The following is a 23,040-nucleotide window of genomic DNA, read 5'->3' on the forward strand; positions in this document are numbered from 1 at the left end:
CAGGGTGAGGAGAACATGTACATAAATACAGTGAGTACAAGATGTAATTCAACACAACTAAAACCAACAGGCATGCGGTTTGCACCATTTGAGACAGAGACAGGAAACATTCTTTCAACAGGGTCTTAAGATTAGGCTAGCATCATCTACCTGCTTGTTTAATGTGGAATGAAGAATTTTAGCTTCTGAGTGTTATTTTTCCCCCTTCAGCTATAAAATGTGACAAAAATATTACAATAAATAGAATAACATTAATATGTATGCACAACCTATCATCAAATGCTCACTGATACTTCTTAAATATATGTATATACATAAATATATTATATCTAATACATTAAAATTTATATATCTATTGTCAGATTTAGTTGAAAGCTTTATTATTCTGTAGCAGTAGCTTTTCTTTTTGTGCATCTCATTTTCTATGGTATATATTTCTGAGGCCACTAAGAGTGGGGAGGGAAATAAATAGCTGTTCATGCAGAACAAAACAGAATAGTCAGATTTAGATGAAAGCTTTATTGTTCTACAGCGGTAACACCTCTTCTAGGGTTGGTTAATCTTTCCTGTTCATATTTTAGTATTATTTACTATGTAATCAGATATTTCCAAATCAATATGTACTCTAGTTTTATGCATTTTAGTAATAATAATTATTATGATTTTTCAGTTGGAAGGCTTGAACTCAGGGCCTGGGTGCTGTCTCTCAGCTCTTTTTGCTTAATGCTACTGCTCTACCACTTTGAGTCACAACTCCACTTGTAGTTTTCTGGTAGGTAATTGGAGATAAGGACCTCACAGACTTTCCTATCCAGGCTGGCTTTGAACCACAATCTTCAGATCTCAGCCTCCAGAATAGCTACAATCATAGGCACGAGCCACTAGTGCCCAGTTGCATTTAAATTTTTACACTGCATTGCAGCATTGTTCACCAGGGCCAAGATATGGAATTAACCCAGATGCCCTTCAGCAGATGAACGGATCAAGAAAACGTGATCTATATACACAATGGAATTCTATTCTTCTATCAGAAAGAATGATATGATACCGTTTGTAAGGAAAGGGAAAGACTTGGAAAAAATTATATTAAGTGAAGTAAATAAGACTCAAAGAAGCATAGATTGCATACTTTTCCTCATTCGTTGTAACAAGAAAGTGTCTATAAATCTACAAGTAAACACACTGGACAGTAAGACAAAACAAACAGCACTTGGACATGAATTATGCAAGACTATAGACAGTCACATAGTGAGACCCAAGGAGGATATTCTTTTCCTTTTTTTCTTTTCTTATTTTTTTTTTTGCCAGTCCTGGGCTTGGACTCAGGGCCTGAGCACTGTCCTTGGCTTCTTTTTGCTCAAGGCTAGCACTCTGCCACTTTAGCCACAGTGTCACCTCTGTCCGTTTTCTATATATGTGGTGCTGGGGAATTGAACCCAAGACTTCATGTATACGAGGCAAGCACTCTTGCCACTAGGAGGATATTCTTGAGCGCATCATAAAGGCTAAATAGCTATGTGCACATGATCATATAAAATAATGTTTATTGAAATTAACTCTAAGAAATGGAAAGAGGAGGTTCCATGTTATTTTGCTTCTTTTTTTTTTCTTTCTTTGTCACTGTTTTTGCTTTCTCTACCCTTTGTCTCTTATCTAAGTTAATTTGTTTGGGGGAGGGTAAGGGGAACACAGAGATGGTGGGATAAAGGGTGAACAAATGCAGGACTGATAGTCACTAGACAAATGTTGAAAATGAACTATGTAACTTGTGGGCAGGGTTGGAAGGGAAAAAATGGGGAGAAAACCAGGGACGAGGTTACACTGTTAAAAAAGAAATGTACTCATTACCAGACTTATGTAACTGTAACCAAGCTATCACCTTTACAGTAACAATTTTAAAGAGTTTTACATGAAGAGAATAGATCCCAAAGGATACCTCTAACAATTACTTTTGTTTTACTTCAACTTTATGATTTCACATTTGCTCAATATTATCTGCAAAAGTAGTCTACTTATTTTACCTGCAAATGGCATTTCATTTCATGAATAGGCTATGGTTTTTATGATTAATTCTCTTATTAATTGGCTTTTATAATTAATCCAGTCAATTTTATTATAAAACAGACTAAATATTACCTTTTAAACATGTGTGAAGTGTCTCAGTCTTTCTCTCCGCCAGTGTTGAGTTTCAGGGAATATACATCGTTAATTTTATAGATATTGTTTTTTCTGTGAGAGTGGGCTTGAACTCAGCGCCTCATGCTCTTGCTTGGCTTTTTCACTCAAGGCTGATGTTCTAGCACTGAGATACACTTCCACTTCTGGCTTTCCCTGATTATTTGGAGATAAGACTCTCACAGATTTTTATGCCTAGGATAGCTTTGATCCATGATCCAAAGATCTCAGCCTCCTAAGTAGCTACAATTACAGATGAGACAACAGCACCCAGCATTAGGTATTATTAGGTATTAACTGGCTATAGCAACCAGCACAAGGCAATACTACTGTCTTTTACTTTCTTAACAGCAATTGCTGTGTTCACATTATCATTTTTGTTAATACGTTGGATGTGATATATATTGTTAATTTAAATTCCTCAAATTACAAGTGAGATTAAACGTCTCTTACATGTTCATTATCCTTACTTTTGACTCATAAATTATTTAGAAATGTTTTAAATTTTCATACAAAGGGTTTTCGGCAGCAACTTTTATTCCTGATTACTAATTTGGAGGCAACCTTCCAATATTGACAGACAAGTCTGTTTCTAGACATTGCCAAATGTCCCCTGGGGAGAAAAGCTGCAATTCTGCCCTTGAGAACCACAGCTCCAGGGACAAACACAAGTGACAACTTGGTGCGTCATTTTCCAGAGTTTTACTCTGAATACGGTGTCTATATATAAATTTATATAAATTATGTATTTTTGCACAAATTAAGTTTCATTACCTATAGTGTTCTATGTTTAAAAATTATCAGTAAATAAAATCACCATAGCTTTCTATTCTGTATATTTTAGATCTATTTAGATCTATGCTTTTAAAAAATTGTTACAATAGTGCAATGTTTTAAGTGAACTTTTTCTTTCCCTCCCAGTTTTGGGGTTGAACTCAGGACCGGAACACTGTTCTTGAGCTTCTTTTACTCACAACAAGCACTCTACCACTTGAGCAACAGTACCATTTCTGGCTTTTTCTGTTTATGTCGTACAGAGGAATTGAACCCAGGGCTTCATGCAAGCTAGGCAAGCACGCTACCACTAAGCCACATTCCCAGTCCCTTAAGTGAACTCTTTAAAAGCACATTACAGTCATTTATTTTATATACACACTTTATGTATGAGATACAGGGACACAGAGAAGAATCAGAACCAACAGGTCTTTCTAAGTTACTCCCAGTTTATTACTATTATGTCATACTCCTTAATCTAGTTTCCTAAGACCATTCCCTCTTCATTCTGAACCTAGGCATAAAAATGTATAGTTTCCTGTTTCTTCAGTTTCATTTCCAAAGGTTCCTGTACCTATAAAACTTATAGTAAATTAGTTTGTGTGATTTTCCTCTTATCTGTCTTCTGTTCTAGTTACTTTTGCCATGAACCCAGAACCTACATAGAAAAATTAGATGTTTAAATGGTGAAAGTAATACAGGTGAAGAAGCATGTAGTCTCATTGATAACAAGGAGATGGAGATGCAGAGGCCAGGGGCTGGTTGCTCATGCCTGTAAATCATAGCTGCACAGGAGATTGAGATCTGAGGATTGTAGTTAGAAGCCAGAAATGGTAGACAAATCTGAGAAACTCTAAATTCCTCCAATTAACCACCAAAAAGCCAAAAGTGGAGATGTGGCTTCATAGAGAACAGTTCTAAGTCTTGAGAGAAAAAGCTAAGCAATAGTATGAGTCTCTGAGCTGAAGTCCCAATAACAATGTGAATACTTGCATATGTAACACACACACACACACACACACACACACACACATACACACACACAGAGGAAACACAAGATTGTGAGGCAGTACAAAGTGATTGTTAGTGTTGCAGATATATACAATCATAAAGGCAATATCTTCCTAATCTATTTTAGTAAGTTAAGTCTGAATGAGGTAGATGGACTTGGGTCAGCATTTGGAGAATGGGTTTAACTTCACAATAAGACTGTTATAGGACAACGAAAAGGCATAGTGGATACTCATTGTAGGTAGGAAATTTCATATTATTCCTAAAATAGCATCCAGAAAAAACAAAGGAAGGTAGAAATTTTGAACTGTCAGCATGACATTCATATTACATATAAAAAAATGGTAGTATACTTTCCTTCTCAGCTCTCTGGAAAGCTTATAGTTTTAAATTGCTTTTCTACTTTTTCTTTTTTAATCATCCTAAATTTCTTCTACAGATATAAACTCTCAATGCTTTACTCTCCCCAGGACCATTTTTCAGTACTTTAGTACTATGCTACAATCTTTGAAAATTTAGTGGGCATCTAATGATTTTGCTCTTTAGGATTTATAAAAAATAATTATTTCATGATTGCTCAATATGATCTGCAAAGGTAGTTCAGTTATTTGACTGTAAATGGCATTTCATTTTATGAGTAGACTATAATTTATTACTGATTCCCTGATTAGCTCTTAACTCCTTAAAAAACTGAATAATGGACATCCTTTCATAATACAACTGTTACATACAAATCCTACTACACTTTGATAGGACTTACTTCATGTTTTCATTGATATTCAGTTGTAAACCATCATATTTTTCTCCATGCCAAAGAGAAAGAAACTGATTAACTTGTATATCAGTATAATTACAAAAGGTATTATTTCTATATTATACTAGTGAATTACCATGAGCATTCAAAGTTAATCATTAAGTAATTTAAAGCCAAGTTGTCTTCATTCATTTGGTTATTTAATTGCAAATAATGAACACCAAGAAATCAGTGGCTCTAGTAGTTGAACCTCTTCAAGAATATGAATACTTCTTTTCTGTTGGTGTCTTATTTTAAAAAATGAAAATTCAAAGGATTTACCATTTCCAGTTTCTCTGTTTTAAAGCGAAGAGAAGGATTTAGAGAAATCTTCTTTTCTTGTGGTCCATCATTTTCGGCACAGGCAGGAACAATATCTAAGAAACAACAGGGTGCATATTAATTGGAAACCTAATTGGATAGAACTTTTCATTTGACAGGATGTGTTCTTGGTTCCTGCTGTTCAAAAATAATTCTGTTTAATCAGTTGGCAGGTTTCACTTTTGTTTTCCTGATTTTTTTCTCCTGTTAAGTCTAAAATGCATATCAGTTAGCTTTGCTTGAGCCCCAAAAGATGTTGAGAGTAGCTGGGCAGTAGTGGACCATTCCTATAATCTTAGCTACTCTGGAGGGTGAGATAAGAAGGATCACAGTTTGGAGAGCAGAAGAGTCTATAGGACTTCATTTCTAAACATCCAGTAAAAAGCAAGGATGGAGGTATGGCCCAGATGGTAGAGCAGCAACCACCATGCAGAATGAGTGAGAGGCACCCTGATGCTGACAATAGTCGGGAGGAGGGGGGCAAGGTAGCCAGTTATTTGTTGTTATTATTTAAAATGAAGTTCCATGGGAATGGCAACTTAAAAGACCAAAAGACTTGCAATGAGTGTAATGCTTAGTAAATGTAAGACAAAGGTTTTTTTGTTGTTGTTGTTAGAAAAAAGTAAAATCATATTGGAGATTTCAAAAAGATAATGGTATTCCTTTAAATGGAAAAAGAAGTGGCCTTCTTATGTGAATTCTGAAAGTACTCTAGAAAAGACCATAAATGCACATCGTTACAAGTTTGTACAGAAATTTGCTATAGACACAGAACTTTTGAGCTCAAAACCCCATGTCTTACTTCATAGAAGTGTCATACTGAAAGTAGTATAAATGGACTTTTAAGAGTTGAACATAATACACCTCTCACCCATCTCCCTAGGCCTTTCTAAGACGCTCTGATGATGGAGATTTGCCTTTGTGCTGATTGTAGGAATAAGAAATGCAGTGCCATAAGAAGAGAGACCTTGAAAAACTACGTGTTTTAATATGCCAAAGTTTTAAAAACAAGTTTCTATAATTTATGTCAATCCATACTATCTAAATTGTTACTTTTCTAAATATGCTTTTAAATGGTATTTTACTAGTTCTACATAGGAACAAGAGGAAGAGAAAAAAATTTTAAAATGTCACATCTTTATGCAGTGTTTTAATTTTTTTTAATTTCTCAGAGCATCTGTCTCTAAGTACAAAATGATTTGCATTCTCTTTCTTAAGAACATAAGAAGTGCACATGAAAATAAATAGTCTTCCTCTAAACCTTTAACACATCCTCAACATTCTATGCAAAATCTTTAATATAGCTTATAGGTGTCAAGATTACAAAAAAAATGGTTACTGACTTTTAGCACCAAATGGAATAAAACCTTGAGAAAGGCTGACTTCAGTGAAATAGAATTTAACAATTTTGATCAAAACAGGAGAGTGTCCTATGTTATCAAGAACTGTTGACCATGAATGAGATTTAAAAAATACCAAATACATATTTTCCTTAGGACAAGTTCTATATACAAGTTCAATGTCTAAAATGTGACATAAAAATATAGAAGATCACCATGGGCTGAAACAATATGGAAGATCAGGCAGCAGATAAGTCAACTTTATTTTTTTTTAATCTTTTTGATTTCCACTTATGAGACCTATCTTCCAGCTTGGGGCCTGATGTAAAACTAGGGCTCAGTAACCATACGTGAACCCCAAAAAAGCTAGGAATGACCTCAGACTGCACTTACTCAAGTATAAAGATGAGTTGCTAAGGAGATGAGAGAGAAGAGGGGAGAAAGGGGAGGAGAGAGCAGGACACAACCTCACATATGCTAAGATGTACTTTCCTCTAAGTTCCCTTACATTGGAACATAAAAATTTGCTAAGTCTAATAGTAAAAATAATCAAGATTCACTCTATTTCTTATTTCTATACTGCCAATGAACTAATTACACTACATATATAAATTTACTAATATTCACAACAACCACAACAACATAGGTGTTGTTCATCTCAAACACCAGGGCCCACAAGGACTCTCTGGTCCTAGGGAAGGATTTAACTGTCTAAACGCTTCAATAAACCTCAAGACATTTTCACCATAGGGATAACCTGCTTTCAGGCATAACGAAGCCTTATTTAAAGTCTATTAAGTCATATTATGTACTCTTGATTAAGAGTGGGAGTAACTGAAAAAACTAACAGGAAAGAGGAATTAAATGTGTACTACCTGAATTAGACCTATCCCCTGGGCTGTTGTCCAATAAAGTAACTGGAATATATTCTGTTTTCTTATATCCAGGTTTCACCTGTGAAAGAAAATCAGAAACAAGAAATGCCATTTTCTTGAGTAGGTCAAGGACCAGTCTAGATGGTCATGTTAACATTTAAAAAAAAAGTATGGTTAAAGAAATGCTGTAAAAAAAAACAACACAAAAAAACACACAACACTTCTCAAATTTGTCAGTCATCTACAAACAAATCAATTCAGAACTGAAGGTAACAACTGCTTTCAGCTCTACCATGTCCTATGATAATATAATGCCATGGATGTTCCCCTTTCAAGATAAAGTATAAAAGGCTGACAAAATCTTATGTTCTGTCTCCGTAAGGAGTTCACCACACTGGCTGAATGCCTACCAAACATTACAGTAAGATAATGTAGTGAAATATTAGCATTAACCGTGATATTAAGAGTTTCCCATTTTGTATGACTGTAATAGGGTAAACTATCTATTACCACACACATAGATTAGATGACTGGGATTACCTTCACTGTATTGGAAAACAAAACTACCAAAACACTAAAGAATAATCATGATTGCCTGAATTTTATCAAGTAGAAAATAAGGATGGTAATGAACTACCATAATAGAGACTGTATGAAACCAAATGGAACATTCCTCAGGGTTTGGAGTGGCACGTAGGTATATATTTACAGTATCATTCTGTCCTGCTACTATTTTCTAACTGATGATGCTCCTAGACACACAAAAAATTAGTCCTTGATAAAACATAAAAATATGAAACAACGAAAATATTTGAAAGAAATAGTAATTGGCCAACAAAAAGTACTAATAAAATTACAGTTCTGGGGCTGGGAATATGGCTTAGTGGTTGCCTAGCATGCATGAAGCCCAGGGTTTGATTCCTCAGTACCACATAAACAGAAAAAGTCAGAAGTGGTACTGTGGCTGAACTGGTAGAGTGCTAGCCTTGAGCAAAAGAGGCTCAGGGACAGAGCCCAGGCCCTGAGTTCAAGCCCAAGGACTGGCAAAAAAAAGAAAAAAGAAAAAAATTACAGTTCTCTATCTATCCAACCAACATAAAGACACAGAGGGTTTATAGATTTACTAGATAAACAAAGATATTTAAGATTACCTGATTCATCTTAAAAGAAGGTAAGGGAGCATCTTGAGTCTTGGGAGTGGATGAGGTCTTTGGAACCAGTATTTCACAAGGAGAAGAAAAAAGATTAAGTGTTGAGGCTGGAGGCCCATATTCTCCTGGTACCAGGGATGGACACAGGTTTTCTGAGTGACCACCATCAGACTTCTGTCTTATGAATGCTATCTCCCAAGCAGACTCTGACCTAGTACACAAGACAAATCACTTTATGGATATACAATAAATATAATACAAGTGAGATCTAATATAATTAAACTCTTCAAGGGTCAAAGTAGTTAAGATGACTTAATTACTATACTGAAAGAGATGTGTTAAACACTGTTAGTCTATCTTACAGACAGAATCACTACCTCAACTTGGCTCTGGTAATTATGTTTTTTGCTTCTTCAAATGATACACCAATCATGGACTCCTTGTTTACTGAGACTAGTTGATCTCCTGGTTTCAAACGTCCATCCTAAAATATAAAATAATAAAATTTTAAACAGAAAACATTTGCAAAGAAAATAATGGAACATCTTTTTAAAAAGCTAACAGCCTTAATTAAAACAATTAAAAGTTATAAAGAATGTCTTAAGAGAAAGAACCAAAAGAAAAAATTTAGAGACTCTCAGTAGTAAATGTTTTGGTTTGGTAATGTAGTTGTAGAATTCTTGCATTCCATGAAAAAAATCTGCACAGTAAGGTATGGTGCTGATATTAGCAGATGAGCCTACATACCAGGAAAGGAGACCTATTCTTTTGTTTGTCTATTTATTGTCAAGGTGAAGTACAGAGGGGTAACAGTTACATACATTAGGTAATGAGTACATTTCTTGACCAACTTGATACCCCTCCTTCATTTTTCTCCCTCCCAATTGCCTCCCTCTTCCCTCCCCATTGTACAGTTAGCTTACAGCATATTGTCTTGTAAGTACTGCTGTTGGATTGCTTTGCTTTTTACCCTTTGCCAAAGCAGACCTACTCTAAAAGCATAGTACTTGAGATTGGCAAGGCTCTGATTATGATAAAGTAAACAAAATATCCAAGGGACATTTCAGAATACAAGATGCTCATTCAATGTAGTTTTTGAGGATCCCTGCATCTTACTCCACCAAACTATGGATGTGAGGAATATATGTAGACTAGGTTTATAAAACTTAGTCAAGGATATTAATTATATTGATTCATATTGCAGCATCTTCTTGGTTGGCTATGCAGCTTACTTGACTATGAATATAGCATTAGCCAAATCCTTCAAATAATGACTGGCTGCTTGGTATTGTTTTTGTGAAGTGCTGGATCTGTTCATATATAACTAAGTGAATAAGAGCATTCCAATCTCAATCATAAGATGTAATGTGGTTGTTAGGCAAGTAACTCAGTCACTTATTATTTCTTCTCAGATTCAAACTGAAGAGAGATATAGACTCTCTTACAATTCCGAAGATACTTTTTCTTTACTGTTTGTACAAAGGCAAAAAGTATTATTTACATAATTACTGAAAAAATGTCCATGGTGTTACAGTGTGGGTTTTGAGGGTCTCCCAAAGACCCATATGCTAAGGACTTGGTCCCATCTTGGCCCTTTGGAGAGGGGGTAGAAACATTTAGGAGGTAGAGTCTGCTAGTTTTGGGATCCTTGAAGGTGTTCCTTTTAAAGGGGCCTGCAGGACTCTGGTTTCTTCTTCTCTTTCTTTTGCTTCCTGGATATGAGATCAGCAATTTTGCTCTGCCATGGCATGCTGTCTTAAGCCCAAAGTGGCAGTACAACTGATCACAGATTGAAACCTCTAAGACTGTGAACCCAATAAATCCTTCCTATATTAGGCACTGGTTACAGTATACAGAAATCTAACTAACACATACAGTTTAAAAGGTCACTTTTCATGCTGATGGTGTTGAAATAACTTCTCCAAATTCAGTGAAACATCTGACTTTAAAGTCTTACTTATTAAAATATATCCCTTAATTGAGTAATCTTCAGTATGAACTGATATATTTAAGAGAAATGGTAATTGGTAGCTATTTTACTTCTACTGACAAATGAGTACAAAGAAAACTAAATAAATATAATATGTTCATGAAAAGGTTTTTAGGTTCCTATCTCAAGTACTGTGTAAAATACATGAGTTATAAACAGAAGACCTTATGATTCTTCTGTAATATAAACATTAAACAGCTAAACAATAACAGGCAATTTGGTTTTAGAATTTTTTAAATTTACAAACCAATTTGGATTTTCTATAAATACATGATGAATTTAAGTAGCAAAATCAGATAATATAGCACAGAATAGCTGTAGGCATCAATCATATTTTCTGCATATTTGATAAACGTTTAGAAGTACAGGCAATGCTAGGAAAGACTAAATATATGGAGAAAGTAGACTAAATATATGAAGAAAGCATCTACCATATGGATCCTTCTTACATATTCAATAACACATAAGGGCTGATTTTCTAAACACAGTTATATCTTGCCTATGTTATTAGACAGTTTCACTATGCATGCATTTGAATGAACTGTCCCAAGATTATACTCCACTTGTGTCCACTAGCTTGTAATTTAATATGCTAAATTTTAGTTAAGAATATTCATTTACTAAAGGTTAAGGTTAAATGGCAACAAAAACCCCGACCGTTTATATACACAGAGTTCTACATGCATATATATATATGTATGCAATACCTAGAACTATTGGAATAAGTGTCAAGTGGAAAATTTTTAGTATAAAATTTAAAAGTAAGAATCTGTCATTGTTGAATCCAGCTCCACACAATTTGGGATCTGTAAAGTAATTCCTTATTAGAAATGGCTTCATAAAGTAGATATTAATTGAGATTTAATGTCAACAGTAATATTAACTGGTATCTCTAAGCCTGACAGCAACTGAAAGACAAGGAGAAAATAAAACCTTGTGTCACTTGATCAAAGTGTGCAGAAGACACAGACAGGGAAGGAAAGAAAGGTTTCTAAAGTTGTGGTGGCAGGCAGCAAGAAAATTAGGTTATTGTGTTTCAGTGTGAATGTTCTCAGAACTTACAGTGCCTTCCTATTACTAAATTTCCTTGAAGAGGCGATGTTCTATGATGATGAGTATAAATCAGATGATAACTATCTTTCATCTGGGTAGAGGCCTTTAGAAGCAATGAACTGAAGTACAAACTGTGTAGTATTTAGCAATCAGACAGACCTGAATTTGGATTTGAGCTCTATAAACTACTAGCTAGACTTTCATAAACAGCGAAAGAGAGAAGGGGATAGAGAAGCTCACAATCTTATTTGTGTAATCTTGCTTGCTATAAACTCAGAACTAAACTGTACACTATTTGGTGTACATGGATCCCATAGGAATCACAGTGGGTGGGCAGGGGTGTAGTGAAAAAGCAAAGAAAACACAAGTGGGCAACAGACTGACCCCACTCTTTCCTATCTAGCTGTATGGTGTTGGCAGGATGGATGGAAACTTTTCATGAAGCTCACATGTATTGAAGTCTTGTATTGAAGTACTCTAATGAAGTAAAGGAGCATTTTCTACAAAGACAAGTGAACAAGAGAACAGGAAAAATAACTTTGGGCTGAGATCTCAGTCCATATAAACTGCTGTTTATATGCTTACTTTCCTATTAGCACAGGTTGGCCTTGAACTCATGATCCCCCTACTTCAACCTCTTGAGAGCTGTGAGGCATATACCACTACACCCTGCTTATTTTTTACTTTCTAAAACGTATTTACAAGGTTTTTTTTTTATCTTTCACTCAACTCCTAGAATAAAATCTTAGTTGATCATGTGAATTTCTGAGCCTGTTTAAAAGTCAGAACCTGAAATGAAAACAAAGTTATTTCTGTAAAACTCTGGCATTCTAAATGAGTGAATTCTGCTCCAGCTGGGTTAATGTATATGTGAAGCTGTGACTTTGGGAGTATGCTGAGCCTTCTTCCCCAGACTGTATTCCCACTCAGCAGTGACTGAGCAATTACATGACTTGGCAAGCCACCTACCAAGCACTTCCACATGCTGACCTTCAGACAGACCTTGCTCACGTGGACAGTCATGCAGACGCTGAAAGAATTGTGTGTCCCTAGCCATATCCACACTGCTGTTAAAAACTACCAGCACTCTTCACTTCCAAGGATGACTTTATTACAGTTTTATGTTAACATATTATCAGAATCCAAGTATACAGCCTGATTCTGGTTTAACTAAGTCCTCATACCCAAAAGGAATGCTCTTTTGGACGCCTTTAGATTCCCCACCCCCCTCCATACTTGCACAAGCTATAGACTAAACTTTTTTGGGGGAGGCAGGGAAGCATTTGAGTTTGAAGGCAGAGCCTTGCTTACTTGATCCATGTCCCTAGGATTTTCTGCTTTAATTTGTTTTCAGGGGACTTATGCTTTTTGCCTGGACCCACACCTCAGAATTACAGTCCAGCTACCTATGTCGCCGAAGAAGCTGAAGTAACACATATTATACTGTGCCTGACTTACTTGTTGAGGTGTGAATCTCCCTGGAAGCTTTTTCTTCTTCTTTTTTGTCCAGGCTGGCCTTGAACTGTAATCTTTTCATCTCTGCCTCGTATGTACATGGGATTCTAGGTATGCACCACTACACCTAGTCCTGTACCCTTCTTTTAACTCTAGATGTAAATATAAACAGTTGAAACCTGTTTAATTACTATGAAACTCCATCTATTTTCTACGTTTTAAATTGAGGGTAAATATCTATAATATAAGGTTGTTGTAAGAATCAAGTAGCATGTAAAGTACATTGTAGGTTTTACATAAAGTAAGGTGATCAGACTCTTCTATCTGGTGTGGATCCTTTTTCACATGATTGATAAATTATGTAACTCTTCAATGGAGAACTTTTGATAACTGACTATTGGAAGAAAAAAGGTAACACTCCTCTACTTCCAAAACCGAGCACAATAAACTAGCATTTTTCTAGTGTCTTCACACACCTCCCACTCTGGCATTAAAAACTCTCTCTCTCTCCTATTCTCAGAGAAGGTTCATCCAATCAGCCTTAGGCTTCTGAACTCCGACACTTCTTCAGGTATCAATTTCTATTTGGCATACCACCATATACCCTCCTATGTCTCTAGCTGATGAACTTTCACTTTAACTTCACAGGTGGATTCAATACTATCTTCTGCTACCAGGTTTCTCCAATTCCCCAGATTTACTTCATTGTATTCTTGCACTTTGTATTGTCCTTGCTTTCTCTTACTTCACAGTCCTGAACTACAGATTATTAATTCAGCAATTCCCAAGTAAGGAGTCCTAATTTTTCCAGTTGACCAGACCATGTCTTTCTCATTACTGTTTCTCCAGTGCAGTGTTAGGAATACAATAATAATACATTACTGAGGTCCAGAAGTTGGCCTGAGAAAATTAAGATGGTTATGACAAAAACAGCAATGGCAAACAAGAGTAGCGTTGAAAAGTGAGCTGTTTGTCACTTCCTTCTCTACCACCAGAAACTTGGTTGAAAGATTCATCTAGGTGCCAGGGTAAGGTTTTACAAATCTGAAAACAGATCTCTTCTACAAGTTAAATATGACCTTCTGCATCCTTTGTGGACACGGGCAAATCAGAAGCACCTGCATCCATGTGACTTTTGTCTTTAACTACAGGGTCTGATTACAAAGTCCTGACATGATCAAATCTAAGATGTCAGTAATTATAAGAGTCAATATTACTATAAGTAGTACTGAGAAAAGGAATGTTGGCAATTAACTATTACACAGATTGTGAGACCCATCTCAATTTTAGAGATGTGAAAATACACGTACACACAAAAACACATATTACACAATTTATATGAATGCATTATATACAGATATACAGAGCTTATATGCATATGTGTTAGCATGCATCTTAGAATAAAGTAAGCTACCAGGCTTGGAAGAGCTTTTGGTTTTTGCTTGCTTTCCTAATGTTATTAGCAGTAAAATAAATAAACAAAAACACCTGAAAACTTCAGGCGATATCTAAATGTGACACTCGGGGCCAGAAAGGAAAAGTAGATTGGCAGCATGGAATGGTAAAATAGGAACATCACAGAAATGTGATGGTAAAGGGATCTTTCAATAAATAATAATTAATATTAATTAAGCAAGTGATACAAGTCAAGCATCTTACTAAGGACACTACTGGGAATAAAACTGGTCTGAATCCTTGCCCTTAGGAAAACATCTATATAAACTAGTGGTTTATCAGAGTTGCTAAAACAATCACAGATATCAAGATTGGTGATATGAAGGAAAGAAACAAGATCAATAAGAACAAATAAACTTGAACTTATTTTCCGTCACAATGGAAGAGAACAGGGGAACACCTCTTGTGGGAAGTGGCCTTTGAATTGATATCTGGTAATAGAAAAGGAAGAAGGTTTAATTCCCAGTGTAGTGTAACAGTATATAAGAGACTGGAGGAAGGCCAGTCTCTTGGAAACATAAGATGGAGAAATAGAGAAATAAGGGCAGAAGCTACAATACATAGAGCTCTGCAGGTAGGCAAGCAGGCATTATTGAGGCAGGTTGGAAGGAAAGCAGAAATGGTGCATCAGAGCAGATAAATTTACTGTTAGGGCCCATAAAATCAAATGGATGATAGCTTAAGTTTAGTAGTGAGAGTAGAATCAAGAGCTATTTACAGAGAAAAGACGTCCTCAGTACATAAGTTAGATAGGTTATCCTGGGAGAGGAAGTAGTTAAAAAGTTGTTAGTTGTTCTGACTTTCTGTAACTTCAATGTGTCATTATTGGAGAGGCCTCTGATTGAGAAGAAATGAGATAAGACACTGAGGTGAATATCATGGAAATCCTCAAAGAACCAACTGCCCCCTCAACAACTGGGCAAAGACCTAAAAAGAGACTTCTCTGAAGAGGAAATGAGAATGGCCAAGAGACACATGAAGAGTGCTCTACATCACTGGCCATAAAAGAAGTGCAAATCAAAACAAAACTGAGATTCCACCTCACCCCAGTAAGAATGTCCATTATCAAATTAATAATTACAAATCAAATTAATAATAACAAATGCTGGAGGGGATGTGGCCAAAAGGGAACCCTACTACATTGTTGGTGGGAGTGTAAACTTATGCAACCACTCTGGAAAGCAGTATGCAGGTTCCTCAAAAGGCTAAACATAGAGCTCCCCTATGATCCAGCAGCCCCACTTTTAGGCATCTACCCAAAAAATTACAAGCAAGACCACACCAAAGCCACCAGCACAACTATTTTCATGGCACCACAATTTGTCATTGCTAAAACATGGAACCAACCGAGATGCCCCTCAGCAGACGAGTGAATCAGGAAAATGTGGTACATATATACAATGGAATTCTATGCCTCTATCAGAGGGAACAACACTGCCCCAATCGTAAGAAAATGGAAGGACTTGGAAAAAAATCATACTAAGTGAAGTGAGCCAGATCCAAAGAAACATAAACCCTATGGTTTCCCTCATAGGGAATAATTAGTACACGTTCAGGTTAGTCATAGCAGAAGATCACAATAGCCCAAAAGCTATGCCCATATGAACACATAATAAGATGATGCTAAGTGAAATGAACTCTACATTATGGAAACAAGTGGTACATCACTGTAATTATTTTCAACATGCCATGTGAAACAGTACCCTTTTTTTCCCTTTTTATTTTCTCTCATATTCCCTTCCCATAGTTTTATCCCTGCTATCACTGTATCTGATCTTAGTGCCCTGGATACTGTATATACATGTATTGGAACTAGGGTAGGGAAAGGGAAAACCAAAACTGAGAGACAAAGGATAAAAAGACAAACCATTCCAAAAGTAATACTTACAAAACCATTTGGTGTAAACAACTGTATAACTCATGGGGAAGGGGAGAGGGAAAGAGGGAGGGTGGTGGGGGAAAATGAGGGAGGAGGTAACAAGTTGGATAAAAAATGTACTCACTGCCTTAGAAATGAAACTGTACCCCTCTGTACTTCACTTTGACAATAAAGAAAAAAAAAGAAATGTTGAGTTTTGAGATGCCTCTAAATCCACATGGAAATTTTTATCAGGAACTTGGATAGGTAGGTGTGAAAATTACAGGAGCAGTAAGGCTAGGAGAAGCCTAAGGCCAATTGCTGACTATATGGACAGGAGACTAGCTAATGAGTGAAAATGTCCTTGGAGTTTTCCCCATTCCTTAACTTAGCAGCTGTATATTTGTTCTTTATCTATAGGCTGCCTCCAGACATGGAAATCTTATTTCCTTCCTGAGATGGAAAAATGCATTACATGCCAAATTCTGAACTCTGAGGTTATGGTTTTCAAAGAAACATGATATATGGTTTACCTGCTCAAGAATTCTCACATTTGTCCGAACAATAATAGATTGTGGGGGCCAGATGGGTAAATATGATTACTTCAAGAATATTCTTTCAGAGTTCCAGTAATTCCCTTTTAGTTTGGGAATACTTGTGAAACAAAGCCAGCTATATACTTAAAATTGCCAGTATTATTAATTCTAAAAACATATTAAAATGAAATTATTGCTCATTAAAGCATTCACATGCACACATGCATTTTAGAAAATATTAAGTTGATGAATTCACCATCTTAATAAGTGTAACCTTATGAGCCTGTCACTTGTTTTATGAGTATCCCCAATATGCAGAAATTTCTGCAGATTAGCAACTTACTATCAAGTACAGAAGGGTATTTAGAATGCAGTATTGATATTAAATATTTTAAAATATAATTTATCTACTTTGTATTTGAAGAAAACAAAACTACCTATAGTGCTCCACCTTGAGGAAATATTGAAAAGGAACTGTAAGCAGTGGAAAATAAGTGAACTCTCTCACATGTTTCTCTATTTTGGCTGTATTCTTTTTGCCTTGACTAAAACATTAATAACTCTATGCTGCTATCTAGTGGAAATGAGACAATATAAGTGCATTAGAAAGTTTCATATTATATTATAATACTCTCTTTTAATGAAATTCTAAGCCAAGGCAATAAGAAAAAGTCTCTACCATGGGTATAATTTCTTAGTTTGTTTACAATGACAGCAGAAAGTGCCTTTCAGTACTATATCTATCTAATTATTACTCTATCTACAAATGGTTTCTAGGGAAATAAAAGAAGCACAAATGCTTGCCGTGTGTGTGTGTGTGTGTGTGTGTGTGTGTGTGTGTGTGTGTGTATTGGAGTGCTACAGTGGTTTGAACTCAGGGTCTCCAGATTATTAGGCAGGCAATCTACCACTTGAACCATGACCACTATCCACCCACCCAGTCCCTTTGCTTTTGTTATTTTTTGGATGGAGTCTCTCATTATTTTTTGCCTTTCCTAATCCCAGCCTCGCATTCCATCTATTTATGCCTTCCCTGTAGATAGGGTTAGAGGCCTGCAACACCACATCTGGTTCTTCTATAATTATCTTAAAAGCAAATTGTTATCATTTGTTAGGCATCTTGATTTGTTACTACATTATATATCGAGTGTGCTCCCTCCTCCTCCCCTCTAGCCCCTAATGTTTTAAAACTAAAGTAGCACTAAATAAATCAGTTCATAGAAGAAAATTCTCATATTTTGTTTGAATTTATTTAAATTGAACAGTTAAGTATGCTCCTATTTAACAATTTAAATTGAGTAGCCACATATATATCATTACAAGATCTTAAATTTAATATTTAAACATTACACTTGGAAAATATATTTCAAGAACTTTATTATATAAACAAGCCTGAAAAAAATTAAAATCATTAGAACTATTTTGGAAGTTTTTTCAAGAAGTAATTTTCTCAGCAAGGGGAAAAAATAATTCAGATGAACAAACTCCTTGCTAAAGAAAATTCTGTAGTTGGGGAAGAAGTAGGAGCAGGGTCATGTATTTAATAAAAACCAAAAGAACAACGATAACAAATTTAACAAGAGGACTCTTTCACACATATATTCTCTCCCATAACATCAAGCTATATAGCTAAACATTATCAAGTGTTTATATTAGTTACTAAATTCTTTATAACCTATAGCTCGCCCAGAAGATCTGGAGGCAATTAAAGAAAAAAACATATAGTCATATTACTAACCCGAAACAGCAAAAGAAACACCCAAATGGAATGAGGATTTAAATAAACTAATCATTCTGTAAAATGTTAGCTGAAGTAAAAAGGAAATCATTTTATTATAAATTTCCTAGACTGAATAAGAAAATAAGACTTTCTAATTTCACAAAAGGACACTTTCACCAGGCACCGGTGTCTCAAGCCTGTAATCCTAGCTACTCAGAAGGCTGAAATCTGAGGATTATAGTTCAAAGCCAGCCCAGACAAGAGAGTCCATGAGACTCTTATCTCCAATTAACCATCAGAAAACTGGATGTTGTGCTGTGGCTCAAAATGGTAAAGCCTCTTGCATGGAGCAAAAGACCTCAGGATAAGCACCCAGATTCTGAGTTCAAGCCCTGTAACAGATGAAAGAAAGAAAGAAAGAAAGAGAGAGAGGGGGGGGGAGAGGGAGGGAGAAACAGAGAGAGAGAGAGAGGGAGGGAGTGAGGGAGGAAGTAAGGAAGGAAGGCAGACAGATAGACACTTTCAGGTCCTTGGTCTTAATCTCATGTGTCTTGAGCATGCTTGCTGTTTTTGCTTATTTGTTTTGCTTTATTTTGCATTTAGGAGAGGCTAAATCAATGACATTCAAGTTCAAGTGCTCCAAATTCATAGTGGCAGATAGATATCTAACATGTCTTGGAATATAATTCTCTTAACTCTTACTTAAGAGTAAATGTCAAAAAGCATATTAGTAAGAGCTACATAACTTTTAGTTAAGAGTGTGACATGTTATTCTTTTATATATGTAAAATCTATTCATTTATTAGGATAGAGATCCCTGAGAGTAAAAGTCTATTTTTCAGTCCCTTTGTATTCTTCATTTGAGGGCTTCCAGGATACAGTAAAACTTACTGATAAACTAGGAAAACAAACGTTACAAATCAGTGGGCATTTTGTTTGGTTAATAGGAGGACGTGCTTTTGCTTTTATTTTTACCTTGTGACAATCTCCTCCAGGAATGACTTCTTGGATATATACCAATGGACCTTCATTCCTGTTAATTCCTCCCAGTATTTTCAGACCCAGGCCTGTTTCCTTGGTAACTGTTATTATCTGAAAGGCAGGATTCCTAAAAGAAAGTAAAAAAGCACTCACAGTTTATACTAGAGGTCTGTACCTATGACTCTTCTTTACATTGTTGAATCAGACAACCCAAACGCTTAGCACTATTAGCAACAACATTTTTTATAGTATGGTGATAAACAAGCATCCAAAGAGATTCTCTAACTTACTTATATTTTTAATTCTTAATTGTTTTATATTTTTAATTGTTTTATAAAAACAACCAAAACATAAAAAGAATTTACAGTAATAATGCTTATTTCTGATGAGTAAAATAAAAAAATTTAAACATCCAAAATAAATGTCACCTCAATTTCATTCTTTTAAATTTAAAAAGAATTTTTTTTCTGTTACAAAAATAGTACTTGTTCCAGCTACCCTTTCTACAAAAGTATAAAAGGATTCTACAAAAGGTATATCTCTGATTTATGTCTTTGAACACTTTGGTAGAGCAGTGAATTTTCTGGTCAAACAAAATCTGAGTTTGAATTTGGTCAAATAAAGTTCAAAACAGGGCTTATGCATCCCTGTTTATGCACCATCCTGGGAACTAGACTGAACAATATACATAATGTAACAGCTATAAGATTCTTACCCTCATTTTCTTTTTCTAAAAGATCCCAGTGCCTTATTGCTTAAGTTGGTGGGCCTAGAGCACAAATTTAGGGAGCCCATCAGTGTGATCCCCATTTGCCTTACTTCAGAGGCAGATGGTGGTCAAGATTTGACTTGCTGGTGCATTAAATCATTGCTAGCTTCCAACATAACAAACAAATCCTGATAGGATCTTAGAGAAAAGTGACTTTGTGCCATACTGGATCATTGGATCTTTCAGAAAAAAGCTTTCTGAGGCTCTGACACAGAAATTCTAAATAGAATTTTAAGAAAACTATTGTTTTCAAAGGATAAAAAAGAGAATGAAAAATAACTAAAACACAACATTAGCTACTGGATATTTTCTTCTCTATATATCAATCACACCTCAGATTTGCTGCACTGATTCAGCTCTATAAGCCTATGTGGTTACTAGGACAACAGATAATTAGCTAGATAAAAGCCAAGAAGGAGCTGGTCCAGAATGTTCTATTTATATGGATTTCATCACCATAACCAATTCTTCAAGGGACATTAGGTTACAAAAGGAGAATGAAACCTCGAAGGAGAGGCTAAGGAGAAAAAAGAAACTAAACTATTAATCTCTCAATTTAGCAGCCAATCTCTACAGTGACCTCCACACCCCTCTAAATGTGAATTTCTTTTAATAATTACACATAACCTTTAACATTTGTTATTTTTTTCAATGAAAGACTCATTTCCTAATCCAAATATAGCATGTGTTATTCAAATAGTAGAGTATTTACTTCCTATCTTTTTTCTATGAATTTCATATATATTTTTTTTTCAAATTTTTATTATCAAACTGATGTACAGAGAGGTTACAGTTTCATATGTTAGGCATTGGATACATTTATATATGTTTAAAAATTTTTTTTTTTCTGAATTGACATAGAACTAAATCAATAGGACTTCAACTCAGGGTCTGAGCATTATCACTGAGCTTCTTTGGCTCAAGGCTAGTGCCCTACCACTTGAGCCACAGAGTCACTTCCTGCCTTTCTGAGTAGTTTACTGGAGACAAGAGTTTCACAGACTTTCCTGCCTGGGCTGGCCTCGAACTGGGATCCTCAGACCTCAGCCTCCTGAGTAGCTAAGATTATAGGCCTGAGCCACCAGAGCTCAGATTTATATCAATAGTTTTACATCTTCCTTTTTATACAGAATCATTATATGCAATCTCCAAAATCACAATAGCGGTATAAATGTTACACATGTTTAAGTCTGTATCAGGGGTTGGGAGAGGTCTGAACTAAGTCTTCCTACCTGAAAAGCAACTTGGCTTTAGTGTATTTTTAGGTAGGTGTGAGGCATCAGAGCCTAGCAGGATCTTGTACTGAAACACTTGGCTTAATGCCCTCTTTGAAAAACTTCTAAATGTTAAGGAATAATACATGCACTTTCCTCACATATATGTAAATGTTTAGTAAATGGGTAATAACGTTTATTATTTGTAAACATGTTAACAAATAATAAATATATTTCAAACTGTGACAAAACAAGTAATTTGAAACTTACTTTTCAAGTAGGCTGGATGGCTCTGTACCAGATGGAATTTTGTTCATGTTTTCACCCCAGTTCTGGGGACTTAACAGCTGTGTAAATGAAGATCTTGATGAAGACTTTAGAAATCCTCTTCCAAAAACTAGAACAACAGAAAATTAATTGCTAGGTCTTAAAACAGTTCATTTTGATGCCAACTTTGCAGAAAAACATCATATATATGTATATATATATATGACACACAAACATAAAAAAATATCATCCTAGCTTGAGCTACTCAGGAGGCTGACATCTGAGGATCATGGTTGAGGTTGGAAGCCAACCGGGAAGTTCTGAGATTCTTATCTCCAATTATGCACCAATAAAGCTGTGGCTCAAGTGGCGGAGCTCTAGCCTTGAGTGCAAAAGCTCAGAGACAGTGCCCCAGCCCTGAGTTCAAGCCTCAGGACTGGCAAAAAAAAAAAAAAAAAAAGAGAGAGAAACAAAAACGTTATCCATAAACATGACACTCCTGCATATAGATGCTTATGTATTTGGAGCTGCATAGCACTTTAGCTACTGAAGCACAATGGCAGCTCTTCAGATAGATGAACAGGCCTATATCTTCATCATTATGAAGATCTATAAAATCTGTATTCTTTGGCAAAAGGAAAGCACCCAACTAAGATTTAGGTAACTATTTACAACTTGCACCAGTGCTAAATTTAAAAATTAGATACCAACAAAAGTTTGAGGACAATGACTCTTGTAAGGATTAGGCTATAAAGGGTATGGTCAGAAAAATAATTGCACAATATACTAGAAGAGAACCAAAAATTCTTAGCTCATCAGCTCTCTTGAGGAACTTCCTGCAGAGTCTATATTACTCTGACTCAATGTACTCTATGAGCTTCAACAGTTTCCTATGAAAAGATTTAAAAAATGATTTTAATGTCTTCTATAGCTCCACTGTGAAAATTACAGAGAATATTATAGTTTCATTTAATTAAATCAACCTGAACACAGGCTCAGTACTTCTGTATAAGAGATATGAATGACGCAAAGGAACACTATGAATCAATAGTTCTGTAAGCCTTTAAGATGTTTATTACTGGACTGCTGCGAGGGAAAGAAGACAGATGCTCAGGTGGGATGTCAGTTTTAGCTGAAGATCAGGTTGAGGCTTTTCTTTTTAAATTAATTTTAAGGTACAGCTGATTGATAACAAACAGCTAATATTTACCATTGGAAAATATATTAGGGCCTTTTATGCACAACTTTGTCATTGAAGTAACTAGACTCAGAGAGATTATGTGCTTTCCTAAACAAATGTAG

The 23,040-nt window shown here is 35.6% G+C and overlaps 1 protein-coding gene across 3 annotated transcripts in view; it reads right to left on the reverse strand.

Moving 5' to 3' along the window:
* Stxbp4 (syntaxin binding protein 4) overlaps nt 1-23,040 on the reverse strand; it is a 121,864-nt gene that overhangs the window by 88,882 nt on the left and 9,942 nt on the right. For 2 of the 3 annotated variants that reach the window (XM_048366824.1, XM_048366826.1), the window contains exons 2-7: nt 21,742-21,868; nt 19,483-19,615; nt 8,818-8,924; nt 8,441-8,651; nt 7,290-7,368; nt 5,036-5,130 (exon numbers count right to left, since the gene is read on the reverse strand). In XM_048366824.1, the coding sequence (XP_048222781.1) occupies nt 5,036-5,130; nt 7,290-7,368; nt 8,441-8,651; nt 8,818-8,924; nt 19,483-19,615; nt 21,742-21,788 (672 nt within the window). In that variant the 5' untranslated portion in view covers nt 21,789-21,868. Of the gene's footprint in view, nt 1-5,035; nt 5,131-7,289; nt 7,369-8,440; nt 8,652-8,817; nt 8,925-19,482; nt 19,616-21,741; nt 21,870-23,040 lie in introns of all 3 variants that reach the window. The other variant, XM_048366825.1, reaches the window with a different exon arrangement.

The sequence above is a fragment of the Perognathus longimembris genome, chromosome 17, assembly GCF_023159225.1.
Source record: "Perognathus longimembris pacificus isolate PPM17 chromosome 17, ASM2315922v1, whole genome shotgun sequence".
Lineage (NCBI taxonomy): Eukaryota > Metazoa > Chordata > Mammalia > Rodentia > Heteromyidae > Perognathus > Perognathus longimembris.